Source organism: Colias croceus, chromosome 24 (assembly GCF_905220415.1).
Source record: "Colias croceus chromosome 24, ilColCroc2.1".
Lineage (NCBI taxonomy): Eukaryota > Metazoa > Arthropoda > Insecta > Lepidoptera > Pieridae > Colias > Colias croceus.
Window position 1 is genome coordinate 1619349 of NC_059560.1, and position 19711 is coordinate 1639059.

At 32.9% G+C, this 19711-nt stretch overlaps 1 protein-coding gene across 1 annotated transcript in view; it reads left to right on the forward strand.

Annotated features, from left to right (window-relative positions):
- The first annotated feature begins 300 nt into the window (after window positions 1–300).
- The window catches only part of LOC123702921 (homeobox protein HMX3-B-like), a 29000-nt gene continuing 9589 nt past the window's right edge, over window positions 301–19711 (forward strand). The window contains exons 1-2 of the mRNA XM_045650772.1: window positions 301–413; window positions 12330–12637. Coding sequence (XP_045506728.1) covers window positions 12360–12637 — 278 coding nt within the window. The 5' untranslated portion in view covers window positions 301–413; window positions 12330–12359. The remainder of the gene's footprint in view (window positions 414–12329; window positions 12638–19711) is intronic.

Sequence of the window (19711 nt, forward strand, 5' to 3'; positions counted from 1 at the left end):
ATAAACTCCAACCGCACTAGATCGTCGGCTAATAAACTGGTATCATGCTAAAAGCACTTACAATTTTTCACCTCAAATCTCTGCCGTACTTATAACTGTACTAAGTAACATCCCTATAATTGTGTTACCCTACAACGCTGAAAATCGATGGACACCTTTTTTTACATAAAAACCCTTATGTAAAACAATTTAGGGTTAATATTCGTGTGGCTAGGGTATTTTTGTATGAAAAGGACAGCGATAGGGGTCGGTTTGTTGATTCTCAAGGGGTGGGATCTTTGAATAGTGCCGCCCTAAATTGTAAGGGTGGATGGCAGTTTTCATAGCAAAATTCGTGTGTCTACACGCGTGTCGGGAACGGACTGTGAGCGTTGTGTTGTGTGTGTGATAACATAGGAATTTATGTTTGTTTGGTACGTAAATTATTATCTATTAATACAAATTAATGTGACGGAACAATCTTGAGCGTTACGAACGGTGGTACAAAATATATACCTTGGTATTTTGATAAAACTTGACTTAAGATGTTACAGCAATTTCTTCCTAATTAGTCGCAATAAATATATTTTAGTGATAAAGAAATTCAGTTACCTTCTCGCTTTTAGCGACGCATATTACAAATGGTAAATATGTGTGAATTAAACCGGTGTTATCCGGATTTAAAACTGGAAATAATTCTCTCATCTTTGACCAACCATAAATAGGCTCTAGCCAAACCGCAATCATTCCTTTGGTTCAAACCGAATCAAATGCATTCTTATTATTCTCAATCTTATATACTCTTATCTTCTCTTCTTATCATTCTTATTATAATAGAATTGTCATTAAAGTACATTCAGTTATGACGCCGCTACGCCAATTCTCTGTAGGTAATTTGAGAATATTATAGGAACGAAGACGTTTTTGTTATAATATTTTAGTTCTTATAAACAAGCACATAACGGAATAAATAAATAAAATACCTATACATGTATGAATGTCATAACCGTGTAATTAACAGTGACATTTATGAATAAAGGTTAGATTTATTATAACTACAACTATATTGTAGAGAAACACAAAATCATCGTGTAGAGTCAGATACATCAGGTGGAGTGGAATAAAGGATAAAAACCTAGACGAGCAGATAATAAATCCAGACTTATTAACATCAAGAACAAGGTATAAATTTATATATATAAAAATGAAACCCGTTTCGCGTTGTCACGGCATCACGCGTGAACGGGTGGACCGATTTCGATAATTCTTTTTTTATTATATTCCTTGAAGTACGAGGATGGTTCTTACGTAGAGAAAACGTAAATATGAACCACGAGCGAAGCCGGGGCGGACCGCTATTAATATATAAAGTTTTCTTGATCGAGATGGGAATTACAAAGAAATTTTAATAACTCATCTAAACTCATAATTTTGGTGTTATATTGTCATGAAATTAAATAAATGAATTGTTTACGAAAATTACTTAAATGAGGTTTTAAAGTTATTTCATATATTGTAAATATATATTATGCAGTAAGTTAAAATATTGTATAAATACATATTTAAATATTTAGGTTGGCTCCTCTATAAGTGAAAAGGTGATAGCCGTCGGTAACAAGTAAATGCTATATGATGACCTAGGTACCTATTCATTATATTGCACTATACGTGACCCAAGATGGAATTGAAATTTCTTTATTTGAATAAGTACCTATAAAATTTAAAGCAGCATTCATAGATAAAAATAAAAAAGAAATGGATATATAGCGGTATAAAGATTTAAAGATTTTATAGAAAGAATCTATTTTTGCATAGGACCTTATTTTATATGGATTCATTCACAGAATACTTATAGCCTTACTAGCAGTCCGCCCCGGCTTCGCCCGTGGTACATATTCACGTTTTCTCTACATAAGAACCATCCTCGAACTTCAAGGAATATTATAAAAAAAGAATTAACGAAATCGGTTAAGCCGTTCTCAAGTTATGCGCTTACCAACACATTTTGGGATTCATTTTTATATATAAGATTTATATTAAAAGAAACAAAAATTTATAGAGCGATAATGCACAGGGAGATTAATTTAAAATCAATCCCTGAAATCACTATAGAACATAATATACCTAGTCGATCACGCTATGGCATGAATTGGACTTGTGGAGCGGTCCGGTCGCCTGGAGTCGAAAGCGAGTCCAGCGCCCATATTCACCGAACATGTTTACAGAAAGAAAGAAATAATTTACTGTCTTCAACTCCACCACACCACACATAATCTGGTTAAAAACGTGTTACAAACAATAAAAATAAAGTATAAATAATTACCATATGATGTGCGGTTCATTAGTTGATGACAAAAGGAATCTGCAGATGCGTTGCCGACTTTTAAACTAGGATAGGTTTAAACCTTCCTTTCTTTCTTTCCTGTCGTCGTAAAAGCGGTCAGCGTGCCCTACCTTTCCAGACTATCTACTAGTTATTATTCTGTGCCTTTGCAAATGTTCATGGGCGGCGATCGCTTACAATCAGTCGAACCATGATGTATATATAATGACCAAATAAAAAATAGCATTGGTTCTAGCGGGAACCGATTATCTTAAATAATCTTTTTAATAATCTTTTTAGGTTAGAGCTTTGATTCTTTTTATTCAAGACTGGCGGTCCGCCCGGCTTCGCTTGTGGCGGATGCATATCTTTAAGTTTTCTCTCCATAAAAACCATGCTCATTGCTCATACTTCAAGGAATATAATAAAAAATGAATAAACGATATCGGTTTAGCGGTTCTCGAGTTATGCGCTTACCAACACATTTTGTGATTCATTTTTATATTGTAGACTAGCGGTCCGCCCCGGCTTTGCCCGTGGTACATGTTTACGTTTTCTCTACATAAGATCCATCCTCGTACTTCAAGAAATATAATAAAAAAAGAATTATCGAAATCGGTTCAGCCGTTCTCGAGTTATGCCGTATGCGCTTATCAACACATTTTGTGATTCATTTTTATATTGTAGATGTACATATTATGGAATTTAAAGTCTGCGTTAAATAGGAAAAATCTTCTGCAGTATCTAATTTTGTACAAAACTTCTATATTACAATAATATTATGTACATTGTACGCAGGTTGAAATCTCTGTTATTTTTAATTTTAACTACGAAATAAAATTGTAAGCACAATTGGAACATTACAAAAAAAATGGTTATATAAAAGGTACTTTAAACGCAAATTCGATCATTAAACTATTATGTTTATAATCTTTTAAGCTAAAATATTACTTACAACTCCCTCAACACTAGTTATTTTAATTATTTGTTATTAATGGCCACTTCGTTTAATTAACATTGCCACAATTTAATCGCCTAATTTTATAATTTATTTAATGATACACAGGAGTTTTCACACAGGTCAAAAGGTCATGGTTTTTATTTAACACTTATTTTTGGTCACAATTAAATTTTAGTATTATAAATAAAAATTAATAAATATTCTAAATGTTTTGAATTATTTGCATGATTTTATAATGCTTTAACGTATAAACTACATACTTATTCGTATTTTAAGATTTAATTTTAATGCCTCTTTTAAAAGTAAATTAAATTTGATGTGCTCTATTTAAAAATGTATTTATTTTTGTAACAAAAAAAAATCAAGCGCAAATACGTACAAAAGATTTGATTTCCAATTATTCAATTAATCGAACGTCACACATCATAATTTAATAAAAAACCATTTTTGAGGTGAATCTCTTTGGTATCTTTGAATATTGGCAAAGAAGTTTCACTTCTGACACGTGTGCTCGTGACACACGCTCCGTTTTAAGTCTAATATCTAATATATAAAAATCAATGCCACTTTTCGTTGTAATTCCATAACTCGAGAACGGCTGAACCGATTTCGATAATTCTTTTTTTATTATATTCCTTGAAGTACGAGGATGGTTCTTATGTAGAGAAAACGTTAATATGTACCACGGGCGAAGCCGGGGCGGACCGCTAGTATATTATAAAGGCGAAAGTTTGTAAGTATGGATGTATGGATGTTTGTTTGTTACTCTTTCACGTAAAAACTACTGAACCGATTACAATGAAATTTAGCACACATATAGAGGGTAACTTGGATTAACACATAGGATTTTTATCCCGGATATCCCACGGGAACGGGAACTATGCGGGTTTTCCTTTGCAAACGCGGGCGAAGCCGCGGGCGGAAATCTAGTTATCTCATAAAACTTATAAGTAACTACGGTAGCGGTCCGCACCGGCTTCGCCCGTGGTACATATTTCGCAATAAAATGCATCCTTCTCAGGGTCTAAAGATTGTCTGTGCCAAATTTCATCAAAATCGGTTGAGAGGTTTGAGCGGGAAAGCGTAACAGACAAACAGACAGACATACAGAGTTATTTTCGTATTTATAATATTATAATATAGTAGGGATATACCGTATCAAATACAATCAATTTTCATAGATTATCTACAAAACTACTCAGGTAATATACAATGAAAGGCCCAGCCATGTGAATAGATAAGGAAATATAACCGTAAGCAATTTGTCTAATAAATATTCATACTTTTGATTGTGCTGACATTGTTTTTAATTAACTAATGGACAATTAGTACCGCTATATGAACAAAGTTGTTACTTTTTAACCCTTTTGCGTTTTGGTTGTTAAGTTTTGTATAGAGTTGCAACAGTTCTGCATTTTTTTTAATTGATAATGAAAAAACTATTTATTTCAGCAAAAAACAATAACAATTAACAATACAAATTTAACAAAATAAAAATTTGCTGCTTATTACAAATTAAAAGTACATATATATTCATTAATACATAATTGGGATTTGGGATATCTAAACTGTAGAAGGGTCAATTCTGTACATTGAAAATATTGAAAAAATAAATACCAGGGGGTGTTACTGGATTGATACCAAACCCAAATATGTGATCAAAAAATTTTTTGTCTGTCTGTCATCACGTGAAAACTAACAGTTCGAGTTCGATGAAACTTGGCATAATTATACCTTATTATCCTGGGCATAAAATAGGATACTTTTTATCCCGGAAAAATACGTAGAAAAAAATAAATCTTAATTTTTCCGCGCGGACGGAGTCGCGGGCGGAAGCTAGTTTCAAATATTCTTGTAAATATACAAAGGAATAAAGTATATATTTATATGACTATTCTACACGACTATAGTAACCTTTCAGAGAGATAATAATAACAACATTTTAAATTTATAATCAACTAGCTTTCCGCCCGCGGCTTCACCCGCTTTGTCTGAAACCTAATAAAATATATACTAAAACCTTCGTCGTAAATAACTCTATCTACTTAAAAAAACTGCATAAAAATCTGTTGCGTAGTTTTAAAGATTTAAGCATAAGTACAAATGGTTATAGAGACAGAGTCAGCGACTTTATTTTATGCTATAATATGTTTATTATAGTAGAATATGGAAAAGAGAGTTTTATTATAATAACTAGCTTCCGCCCGCGACTCCGTCCGCGCGGAAAAATTAAGATTTATTTTTTCTACGTATTTTTCAGGGATAAAAAGTATCCTATTTTATGCCCAGGATAATAAGGTATAATTATACCAAGTTTCATCGAAATCGGACCGTTAGTTTTCACGTGATGCCTGAACATACAGACAGACAGACAGACACACAGACAGAAAGACAGACAAAAAATTTTTTAATCACATATTTGAGTTTGGTATCGATCCAGTAATACCCCCTGCTATTTATTTTTTCAATATTTTCAATGTACAGAATTGACCCTTCTACAGATTTATTATATGTATAGATGTAGAGTCAATGTGAGTTTATCTTATTAATATATACTATGGGAGTCATCATATAGCATTTATTATTCATATAGCATTTTATTAGTTTATAGATATTTTTGTAGCAACGAATACACCTATAAGAATCTGTATCAACTTATAGTAGTAGCTTTCCACCCGCGCCATTGCCCGTGAAGTCAAAGAAAAACCCACATAGTTCCCGTTCCCGTGGGATTTCCGGGATAAAACCTATCCTATGTCCTATCTCGGGTATCAAAATATCTCTATACCAAATTTCATGCAAATTGGTTCAGTAGTTAAGGCGTGATTGAGTAACAGACAGACAGACAGAGTTACTTTCGTCGTACTTACGTCGCATACATAGTATAAAACAAAGTCGCTTTCCCTGTCCCTATGTATACTTAAATCTTTAAAACTACGCAACGGATTTTGATGCGGTTTTTTTCAATAGATAGAGCGATTCAAGAAGATATATTAAAACCTATATAATTTATTAGGTTTTAGACAAAGCGGGCGAAACCGCGGGCGGTAAGCTAGTCAAGAATAATTATTCCAAGCATGCTACGCGTCGCCCGACGGTGTGACATCACGATTAGTAGGGTTAGGTGTCGTAAAGTTTACGGCATGATCTTATCAGCAAGTGGCCATCTGTCAAGTTGATCACAGCGGTTAAGGGTTAAACTTTGTTTCATTTATATTCTAATTGTTCATGGAAATTAGTTTCGTCCTTTGGCGGGTTATTTTTAGGGCGTTTTGGTTGTTAATATTTATATGAACGACGGTTTGATGGTTAAATTAGGTTTAAGTTAGATGCTTGTAAAGGGGTAAAGTAGGCTTCGATTATTGCGTTTGTAATAATATAAGTTAGTAAAATATAATATTTTGAATACTAAAGTGCTAAGTGCTACAAGGGCTATGCTGTAATAGATTTAAATTGATTTCAATTCTAATAGACATATCTACTTTAAATATCTTTGAAATGTCACTTCGTTTCAATAAATAATCTATACTAATATTATAAAGCTGAAGAGTTTGTTTGTTTGAACGCACTTATCTCGGGAACTACTGGTCCGATTTGAAAAATTCTTTCAGTGTTAGATAGCCCATTTATCGAGGATGGTTATAGGCTATATATCATCACGCTACGACCAATAGGAGGGAGGGTGAAACCGCGCGGAGCAGCTAGTGTATAATAAAGCACAACTTCTTTTCGCCAACAACAATAATGAATTACTCATTTTCAACCTTTCCAACAAACAAATTACAAACAAAATCAAACAATAACTACCACACAATCTAGCAAATAAATTAAAACATACATACATTACGTATACCGAGATAGCATCGCGGTGAATCTGCTCATTTAAAATTATTTACACTTTGCTTTTGAGCGCGATCCAACCATTTGATCGGTCACTTTGCGTTTATTGCTGCATTATTCACTGCTAGAGTTTCAATATTGGTATCATGTTTAATATTGATGGGAAATTGATTTCTAACGTTTATGTACATTCGAATATTTTATAGGCAGACTTCTCTTATGTTAAAACCAGATTGTCTTATTCACCTTGATATTGTCTACGAAAGAATATACATTTGTAATTTGTTCTTTGTCGGTTTATAAGAAACTTGTTATTTATTTATTTGTTATTTATTTATTACATTTAATTCAGGTAACAGACAATAAATTGTACAGACCCATAGAATAAATACCTTACAAACTAACATACCTACATATAATAATTTAAAACTAAAACTAAGAATATATTAAGCACTACACTATACACAATTCACGGCACTGGCAGTGTCATATTGCGCTGAATGGGTTGTTAAAAAATTTAAAGTCCTATATTCATGCGAGAAATACTTGGGAAAAATGCTACGAAATATAAAAACCATACCTAAATTGCAACTAAAGATTTATTCTTTGTTTTTAGATTGCCTTCTTAGCTATACCCGCAGAAAAGATGTAGATAAAATGCACCTGTCGTAGGGAAGACGGGTCGTTAATAAACGGTCTCAATTTTTCCCTTAAACTAACTGTAACTACTGGATAAACATACAAACATATATACTTATCCGATTTTTACATCTTATAGGCACAATTTTTGCTTAGTCTTTCTAAAAAAGAACGTGTGTAGGTACCTACCGAGCACACGTGTCAAAAGTAAAACTTTGGCAAGATTCAAAGATACCAAAATCGTCGCCTTACCCCATGACGTGACGGTTTTGCCTTGACGCGATGAAATTTTACTTTCATCGCGCCACTTCAAAAATAATCAATTAAAACTACAATACACGTGTAAAACATTTTGTATAGCCACCTTTTTAACAATTACAAACAATCAAAACATATTTACAATTCAATTTTTCGCTATTCATACAATATAAATTGTTATTTTGTGTGAAACACGGCATTTGTTTATACTTTTAGATTGGTTTCAGTAACACGATATTCAATCGGAACCAGGTGTTGTGAATCGGTGAGGCGAGCACGAAACCGATACTTTATTGATTCACATACTTTGATTATCGGTTTTTGTAACCATCTGGAAATAACGCGGCTCTTCAACTACTAGATATTTAATAAAACTTGCGCTAAGTTTTAAGATCATCTTAGGCCAGCTACTCACGTATCTGCCGAAGGGGCAATATTGGTACAATCTCGGTTGGTCAGCGGTCGGAGCAATTTCAGTTGATCAGAATTAAGGAGCCAATTAAGGGTCCAATTAAGGGTTTTAATGTGAAATTTGCTGCAAATTCTGACGAACATCTATGTTGTTGTCTGTCTGCATAACAAGCACATACTGAAATTGTTGTTGAAATTAATTAGGTGATAGCAGATAGAGAGATGATGATGATGATGATCAGACAGAGAACTGAAAAGGCTGTTTTTATTCCCTCAAACACTATATTTTATAAAGACTATTTGGATAGATATGTTATAATATTAAAGTCAATAAAGCCCTGTAAGTTTACGTTTATTACGTCCGCACAATTTGCCAACAAACTGGCATACAAATATAACACTTTTGTAATTCTAGAAACAATATATTTTTATATAAATGTTAACATTTTACATTACAGTTATTATTAAAAACCAATTCATGGTCAGAATGCGTCATGGCTCTTCTTCATTGTGACAACGTTTAGCGGTTGAATTGCAGAGCAGGTCGCTATGTGGTCTTTTTATGACTGTCCTAACGCGTTGTGTGCGTTTTCATTAGAGCCATAACACAAATTTCACAATTTAAACTGTGATCACGACGCGTTGTGAGCAAATTGTCGCTTTAGGAATCAATTCGGTCTTTCAGCAAATTTAAGAAAAAATTGATAGAGTCAAGCTTTACGCAATAGTACAATCGTTTTTCGTAGACATCCATAAAATAACATACAGAGAATGCTACCAGGTTATTCGAATCCCACCAAAAACATAAATGTAAAAATTGGAGCCGAGTTCAATCGTTGACTTAATTTGCCAAAAAAAGAAATGAGATCTAAATGTGTGCCAAGTTCTGCAGACAGTCCAGAAATTTATTTACAAAGATGTATTAAGTTCTTAGGTTGACTGAAAACTCAATTGTTTTATTTTCCCTTAGAGAACAATGTTTATTCCAAAATATAACTTTTTTAATTTGAATAATTAAATTATTTTCACAAAGCAAGCAACTAATGACCTATTGAACCCCATAATTTGATGAGGCTAGTTTTACATACTGTTTATATTTTGTGAGGTTCTAAAAACTAGCCTCATCAAATTATGGGGTTCAATAGGTCATTAGTTGCTTGCTTTGTGAAAATAATTTAATTATTCAAATTAAAAAAGTTATATTTTGGAATAAACATTGTTCTCTAAGGGAAAATAAAACAATTGAGTTTTCAGTCAACCTAAGAACTTAATACATCTTTGTAAATAAATTTCTGGACTGTCTGCAGAACTTGGCACACATTTAGATCTCATTTCTTTTTTTGGCAAATTAAGTCAACGATTGAACTCGGCTCCAATTTTTACATTTATGTTTTTGGTGGGATATCATTACTTTTTGTACAGAAAATTACTCTGCAAATTTGATTTACTTTATAAATATAATACTTTTTATATACGATTTTTTTTTCTTGCGGTTTCTCTGTATGGTTTGTTTAGTATTATTTTCTATATTTTCTTGTATGTTATGAATGTCAGCGCACATTGCCCCGTCATTATCTGCACTTTTTTAAACTCGTTTTCTGTTTAAAAGATTACATGATTTTCTAAACATCCAGCGTGAATTTGTACACACACTATTCTTCTTCTTCTTTTTTTAAAATGGCAATTCCCGATCCTAGTGAGGACGTATTCTGCCAATGTCAGGTTTTGAACGGATGGTCAGTTTAAGTTAATGCTCATGTTAAGCGTGCTCTCACACACTATTACCAAGATGCAAAGATCGTTGTAGAAGAATCGTCGCCTTACTCCATGACGTTACGGTATTGCCATGACGCGATCTTGAAATTTTACTCTAAACGCGCCTAAAGATGTTTCACTCATATTAATATTACGCAAATTAAATCATTTCGACCTTCGACGAAGCCTTCTTCCATTACACCATTTATGGTCCCCGTCCGATTAGGGCCCTTCTGGCCTCCTCCACTCAAGCGACAGCTCAAGCCGAGGTTCGTGGTCCCCGTCAAGGGGGGACGCCCTTGTGCATGTCGCTACCAGGGTGAACCTTCAGTTCACCCCCGCGTCCGCGTTAAAATGTAGAAGCCCTTCTGGCTAACATTGAGAAACACCACACAAAAAAAAAAAAAAAAAAAAACCATTTATGGTAGATAATTATTTTTGCATGCTTGTATTGGCTAAACATATTTGTGCTTTATTAATATAATTGTATCACCATTGAATACCATGTTTAAAGCAAAATAAAGATTTTATTTATTTATTTATTTATTTACAATGAAATTAAAACTAAACTAAACACTCATAAATAAAGAATAAATAAATGTGAATATGTAAAATTATATATTATTTTTAACTGTATGAGCAATAAAGGCAATATTTTTATTACAATTTTCTTTTATTTTACGTTTAATAACAGTTTTGAATAAAGAAATCATGCAATCGAAGTAATCCGCCCTAGCGATACTAGCACGAGTGAGTGTGATGTCATAGGCGCTTCGAATCTACAGATGTTTCGTCCTAAAATATGTAAACTTCAATAATCTATATCTCAGTCATTTATTGATGGATTTCAAAATTTTTTTCGGCCACTGATTAGTTTTGATCTATTTTTTAAGACTAGTAAGGTGAATATACTATTTTCTTTTTTTTTAAACTTTTCCATTTTTCCATACAAACAAAATTTATGTCATTGAAAAAAAAATTAAATACAAATAAATTCAGTATTTTCTGATTTTTTCCTTTGTACACTCACTATTACCTAGTTGATTACAAAATTTGAACTTTCTAGGTCATCTGGAAGTGGGTTAGGTTTTGTATATGTCTATAAGTCAGTCAGTCTTAAAAATTGCGATTTTTGGATATTAATATCTACGCAACTGTTTAATCTGTATTTATGAAATTTAAGGTTCTTGTTTATCTTGAGGTCCTCTTGATATGTACCAAATTTGGTTGATATAACTTAAATAGTTTTCGAGTTATAAGGGGGTGAAAAGTGGCTCGAAATGGTTCGTGTAAATATACACACGGCTGCTGCTCGCCAGTTCTCTTCGCTTGAACTCGGCTTGACACGCTGCCGCGTGTCTAGATTAGGGCCGATTTTTCAATCCCTGGTTAAAATGTATCCGTCTAATAAAGTACATATTTACACGAACATGTTAAAATGTCACCTGTAAACTTGAAAAATACGGGCAATGAGAATACATTTTTGAAATGGTAGTTTAATACGTTATTCGACGAATAAGTTTTAACTTGTATACGTAGTATATTATTATTAGTCTGTGGTTTTAACCAAGGATTGAAAAATCAGCCCTTAGATAAAAATATTTATACCACTAATAGTATCATGAATTAAATAATATACTACTAAATCTATCCAAATGGACGTAAAAGCGCATTGTTTTATCAATAATTCAGTATTCTTAAGTGCGTTATTGTTCTTAGACGTCCCTAGGGCATTAAGATGTTATTAGGGAGATTTCTTCCCATTGCTATGAATAAATAAGGAGGGAGAATATTGGAGATTTTATCTTCCAATGTATAATAGTATTTGTTAAAATATTAGCCGATAAGTATGGGTTTTATTGAAAAAGATCGACAAAGAGGAAAACGTTACAATGAAAAATATGTAGAGATTAGCTATTGAAGTGATTTTAATGAAATATTCGAAAGATGATGATCAGCTATTAATTGAAGAATATGTTTTATTAAATCTATATGAAATCATTTATGAGATAGTATTGTATCTTTTACGGCATTTAATAAAATTGACTCTTGAAGTATTGCTAAATGCAACAGTTTTTTAAAACCACATTTTTCAATTCTAACAAGATAATTAATTACTCTCTTTACTACCCAATAATGTACCTAACACCATTTCTCCTTCAGGTAATAATAAAATGCGGTGCTAGAACAACAATGGATTCCCCCGTCTCATCTCAAGACAACGACATCGAAGTGAACGTTGTATCTGGCGCCAGCAGTCCGGATATACCGTCCTCACCTTCTAGAAAAGACCAGAAGAGTCCGTTCTACGATCTAAAGAAAGAAGAGAAGGCTACTGGAAGCGCTCCGTACACAAGTTTCTCGATCAGCTCGATCCTGAACCGAGCGGAACCGAGAAGGGACTCGAATGTTCTAGAAGCTGCGATCGCTGCTAACCATTTTGGGAACGCTAATGATGCTATGTTGTCGAGGTAGGTCCTCTTATTATAACTCACTAGCTGTGCTATGCGGTTTTACTCGCGTGGCTCCGCTCCTGTTAGTCTTAGCTATAGCGTGATGATATTATAGTCTATAGCCTTCCTCGATGATTGGGCTATCTAACACCGAAAGAATATTTCAAATCGGACCAGTTATAGTTCCTGAGATTAGCGCTTTCAAACAAACAAACTCTTTAGCTTTATAATATTATAGTATAGATATAGGTATAGTGTAGGTATTCGAGGAATTCCAGATGTCAGATAATTCGGAAAATTGTGAATACCACTTCAGAGCATCGTATTTTTGGGAGTATCGTGAAGGCATCGCATCAAAATAAAAGATGAGATGGAATTAAAATTATAATTTTATTAGTTTTTTAAAACAAATTATTTTTCTGATAAAATAATATACAAATTAACACTTACTTTGACTTTAACACCATATTCAAATTATTTTTAAGCTAGACTATTAAAATTTTATTCCTTAATCTCAGAAGCACTATTCGAGTTCTGAACTTATGATATTGATAAGCTTTACATAATTAAACTTGGATTGTGCTTATGGGCGTATGCCTCGTTTACATGGATTATTAACTGGACAAATAGAGTGAAAATTAAATGAGATTGTTTATATGTATAAATAGCTCGGATATTTTATGAATGGTTTTTAGTAAATTTTCTTTCTTAGTAAATAACTTATGTTAAACAAATATGTAAGGTAAAATTTATATTATTATACCTATTATGAGCTTTTAGGTATTTCTTAGAAAATGAGAAACATTCATTAAAAAGTTTGTACTTATATAACCGATAACTCAAAAACTGAAAAATGAAGTTATTTAATTAATATTTGGCGAACAGACAAGAATTTTACCCATTCTGATAATTTAAAAAAGAAACTGGAGTCACAGAATAACAGATTAGACAATGATGAGTATTCATATTCGGATTAGTATTATAAGCCAGTAACTAGCTCATAGCTAAGTATGAACCAAACGAAGCACAAACTTAACTACGACTGGAGCTAGTACCTGACCGCTAAAACTTAACTAGTCAGTTAAATCCTTTCAATACAAGTTGTTCGCTTTAAGCACTATTCATAGCGAAATAATTAGTTAAGTTGAAATGGTTTCAACTTAGTCAAATTACTTTGTTTATTTTGTTATTTTATTTAGTAACGTGATACGTTAACCAAGAGAATTACTTATATATATTTTTCTTTAGTAATATTCACAATTTTTTAACATTAAATAACTTGACGAGCTGTCCTTTAGTCATTCAATTAAATGTCGTCATTTCTTGAACGCGGTAGTTAATTAATCAAATAGCAGATTCAAGCAAATGACTGCGATACATGCACATTTTTTCTCTTCGTAGATTACGCGTAACCCGACGGCAGATAATGTTTGCCGTCGCCAAGCAATAGATCATAACGACTTTAGTTTCAGCTGTTTTATGCATAAGCAAGCCAGTACTTATACTTTAAATTCTGTTTCCTAGTGAGGAATTAAAAGTGTAACTACCTGTTCATCCTAATTCTATAATTAAGCTTATATCCAACTAGCTGCTCCACGCGGTTTTACCCCCGTGGCTCCACTCCTGTAGGTCGTAGCGTGATGATACATACCCTACCTCGATAAATGAGCTATCTAACACCGAAATAATTTTTCTAATCGGACCAGTAGTTCCCGAGATTAGCGCGTTCAAACAAACAAACAAAATCTTCAGCTTTATAATATTAGTATAGATTTCATCTACTAAAACAAAATAAGCTTGGTTACAACTTACAGCAAATTCTTATTACTAACCTCTAACTCATATTTACTCAACCCATAATATTGTCATAAAAAATAGATAAATTATAAACACCTTTTCTCGTAGTTGTAGAGCGAATTTTATAGCCTGGGTTTTTGTTAAAAACTATAAATTGGAAAGGCGTAGCAATTATCAAAGTGCATTCAGTGGTCTTTCTTTTACACAGCTCAAAATTCTTAACACGATCTTTACCATAAACAGACTATAAATACCAGAGTAACAAGCTACTCTGTACATTCTTAACAACCTATAACCACATACTAACTACCTAGAAGTTATCCATCAAGCCATTTGCAATTGAGTTCGCAATCTTAACACTGTCAAAGACGCAGTTCACTAAAAAGGTCGTGATTTTCACAAATTGTAACCAAAACAAATGGAATGGCCGTCAAACGCGTGTTATAACCATAGACTAACTAACTAAGTCATCCATCAAACAGCAATCTTAGCGAAGACGCAGTTCACAAAAAAGGTCGTGATTTTCACAAATTGTAACCAAAACAAATGGAGTGGCCGTCAAACGCGTGTTTACATGACCCTGCGGCTAGCCATACGCATTTACCGTGATAAGGGTCATTTTATTCGCGGATTTTACAGTGCAGATAAGTAACTACCTTGTAGCTTTGATTATGGTGTTTTTTAGGGTTGGCAGTGTGTAGTTTGACAATATTGTGATGCGCGTATGCGTGTCTATGGGTGTAAATGTCTATATTAAAATGTGAAGGTATTCCTTGTTTGTTGCAACGTGTATTATAAACAATCCATACTAATATTATAAATGCGAAAGTAACTCTGTCTGTCTGTCTGTCTGTCTGTTACTCAATCACGCCTAAACTACTGAACCAATTTGCATGAAATTTGGTATGGAGATATTTTGATACCCGAGAAAGGACATAGGCTACCTTTTGTTGCGAAATATGTACTACGGGCGAAGCCGGGTTGGACCACTAGTATTACAATAAAGATTTGATAATATATTCGAGGTAAAATAGTGTTTTAACTGAATGTAAATATGCAAATAGAAACTACTTATAGCATATTGAAATATAATATATTTTCAATAAATAACTAAGTACTTGCAATTGTTTAATTTTTTATTAATGCCCAAGATTAGTGAATTAATCGTCAGAAAATATTCAACATAAATTGTATCGCCATGATCATTGTATTACTCAATCTAAAGCTCTTGAAACTCTTAAAATAAACAGATTAAATAATTACGAGACAACAAAAGAAAATCTAGTAAACGTCTTCAAGCTCACCCTCTTCGCATCTTAATTACGCCTTCAGTGACAGCGGACATTTTGTTTATAATGTAAAGCATCTGTCACGTTTCCCTCCATTTTGTGACATTTCAACTTTTTTTCCTACAATGTCCGCTCTTGTAAAAATCAACTTAATGAAGTAATTTTAGAAGGATAATTATATAAAAATGTTTAGAAATAAAATAAGGGGATTTAAAAAGCTTTTTGCTCTGGTTAATTAGTTTGTGTATTGTAAATGTTTATTGTACGACTTTTTCGAAGCCCGCGGCAAACATGGAAGTTGTTTATGGAAATAAAAGAAATGTCTTTATAATTTTGATTATGAACATGTGTTATTAAAATAAATTATTTATTGTTTTCAATGAATAATATTAGCATTCGTATTATAGAGAAACATTTTTTTGTTATCAACAGCGGATTATCGTAGATTTATTGAAGTGAAACTTCTTTATCGGGGTTGGAAAAAAATTTAGTGTAACATTTTTTCGTTACGCGTGACATTTTTCCGTTAGGTACGCGTCATCTTTTTCTTATCCCTACCACGCGCGATTCGACGTATTTCTGTAAAGTTGCATATAGTAAATTATTTTTTGAAAAATAAGGTCATAAAGAAGTTTCACTTCTTACGTGTGTACACGCACAATTTTTTTTATTAAAATTCTTATTAAATAGCAATTGCTGTAGTGAATACGATTTCTAGAAGTTAAGAGCAAGTAAATAAAGATAACTATGTGTTGTTATAACATTTACAAATGTGCGTGCAAACATAGTTGAGTAGGTACACATTTGAGTTTGAGTAACCACACGTTCAATTACAATACTGCAGTGACTTTAACCTCGTATCTAAGTTCGCCTTAACGCGTCCATTTAGAAAGGGGAACCCTAAATCAAAGTAACTAATGAAACCTTATTACAAGCGTTAAAAAGCACAGATTATACACATATTTACGGGACCCTAAATACCCTTAATAGGTCCAGATGGGGAGGGTCGAATCTTAGACTGCTCCTTAGGGTGAGATGGCTACTCACCCTCTTAAATACAAATAATATAATGGATCTGGGTTTGGCTTAAAGTAGAGGCAATAGCGATTATACATTTTTTGAATCAAATGTTGTAGGAGATTTATAGTTACTAAATTAGGTATTTAAGTACTGTTTCCCGCGCTTTACTCGCAAATTGTCTCTATTTCGTGAATTTATCTCTATTTCTTTACCCATCTGTAAACTGACTATATTCTAATTTAATACTGGAATTATTTTCCTATCCAACCCGATGTTCCTGAGATTAGCACGTTTAACAAAACAAACAAACTGTTCAGATTTATAGTATTAGTGTCTATAGATCAATCGAGCTGAAAAATGAATATACTATTTGAAACACATATAGAGTTGAGGTTATTTATGTAGATTTTTGATATCTGCAATAAAAATATCTAATCTCGAATACCAGATCATGTTAGTAGAATATGAAATGCAATTTCAATCTACGTTATATCTTTTGTAATATGTAGGTATATATTTTAAATTTGGTACAGTAGATTACATCTGACCACAGATAATCATATGAACATAGATATTGTAAAGTCTATTTTCATATCAATATGCAAATAGATGAGAAAATGTAATTCTATGATATGTTACTCTGCAATCCTATTTCCATGTCAAGATATTTTCAGAACGTATTGAGCGAAGAAATATATTACCATATTGAGCCAAGAATATTAATATCCGCTCCGCGTATAAACTTGGACATAATTGGCTGCATTCTTAGAGGAAGGTACTTAAATAAGGGGAAGTTCGCGTTATCCTTTAAGAGAATTTGATATATTTGTGGATTTTTAAGGAATTCGGAGGGGAGAAGCTAAGGGGTTTATACGTAGCAGGGATGCGGTTTTATCTCCCGAAATATCTCAATCTTGCTTAAGAGAACAGATATGTATATAAATAAGTACATTCTCAGTCATGAGAACTCAAAGGAATCCCATTTTCATTAAACTTGTTTCGTTTAAAGGTAAGAAATCGATAAAATCAAAGGGGTGTCTCAGGGATGTAGTTTCGGACCAATTTTATATTTAATATATAACATTAATATCAATAAAGTTCTGTGTGTATCCTTAGATGATATAAATACATAACGTTGTATGTCTTTAATATTCATATTACTTAGAATGATTCTCAATACGTTTCTCGTAATAGATATAATACTTGCAAATATTTATGGAATATGAGTTTATTTGGGCCAAGCTTATAGTTAAATTACATTTTACTGTGAATAATCTGGTATGTGGTTGGAAGAGCTCTAAATAGATGTTCGGAATAAATAGACGTTTCCTGATTGGTTCTTTAGATTTGTAAAATATGTTTCTATTATTCCTCTGTACAATACGATCTGTTTAAATCAATCAAATATACCTATGTCAATGATACCTATATGGCTAGTAAGAAATTGCATAAATCATAAAAATTCAACAACAATTCAATATAGTTGTACCGAAACACGATTCAAAATGTTCAGTTTTACAATTATTTATTACCATCAAGTAGTAGTTAAAATTATCTATGTACATACACTATACATGTCTATAATTATTTATCTAGTGTATCTGTAAACAAGATTACCAACAAGGCCTGTAAGAACATTACAAAAGGGACCAACCATACTTTTTATTCCACCTCTCTCGATTATATTTCCCTTGGAGGGTCTTTGAGACATTTTCCCAAGCTACTGTCAGGTTGTAACATTCAAGCTGAGAGGACCATTTAGGAGGTAATTTACAAGGAGGATAATCCATGCTTGTGTAGATCTATGGTATGGTCTATGTACAGTTTAAGAAGTTTGGTGTTAAAAACTACTATGTTCCCTTTTTTGCGTATGATACATAATATATACATAATACATATGTAAAATATTCAGTGTTTCTGACATATTAATTGGAATAAGTTTTTAGATACATTTATGGGTCTATGTGAGAGAGATTCAATAAATAAATTTCTTTTTACAAACTGAGCAATAATTCAATATAGGTACAGGAGTTCTGGTTGCCTTTCTGGAAATGATTTTAACAATTGAATGTATTTTTAGTGCGGACAACTGTCTGGTTATTAGTAAACTGAAATCGTCTCATTTTCATACAGCGTGCGTACAATAAACCCGTATTGTATCAAAATAACAATTGTCCGAAAACGTTTTGCTTATACAATACTTTGTGTTTAACACAAACGTTTAAATTTTTCGTAAAACTATTTCATAATAGCGGCCATTAAAACTCGAATTCTCTTAAAACGAGCAAATAATAATATACTATGTTATATTGACAGTTAAGCAGTTAAAAGCCCTATTCTAGAGAATAGCCGTTACGTTATTGTCGTCGTGAACCTAGGAATAAGCGAAAAGATATCTCTTAGAAGCTTTTAAACGCGTCCGAGAATACCTCCCTATCTACCAACAAAAGGCTCCCGTGTCGCTTGTACAGACAACAGATACAAGTAAACACTTTATGCTATAAAAGAAAGTACAAACGCTATTATTAGTAACAAGTGTGGAGTGTCGGGCAGACGCGCCGCAGCAAAAAGAAACGCGCGGGTGACGGGCATCGATTTTTATACCCCTCGAGGGAGGCGGGGTTATGAGACGGCCAATCAGAGCGCGGTGAGCCAACCAATCACTGCGTGGCTTCTTCCTTTCCGCTTTTAAAGGAAGCAGTACTTTATCGTGTAATGGAATTTCAGTTTGGAACTTCCCTGCTGGGATTAAATGCGGGACCAATGCAAATTGGTCGACTCGGTTTTTTTAGCTCGTTATTGACTCCATGCAGAAGCGCGAGATTTTAAATTTAATTTGGCTTTGGGATTATTAAATTATGGTACAGATTGCTATTTAAAGAGGCAAATTGTTTGAGAAGCTTTGAATCTACGAGTAAAATACCTCTACGAATATAATATAGCATTCGCAATTGTCTCTTGAAATCTAGGAAATGAATGTAACAAA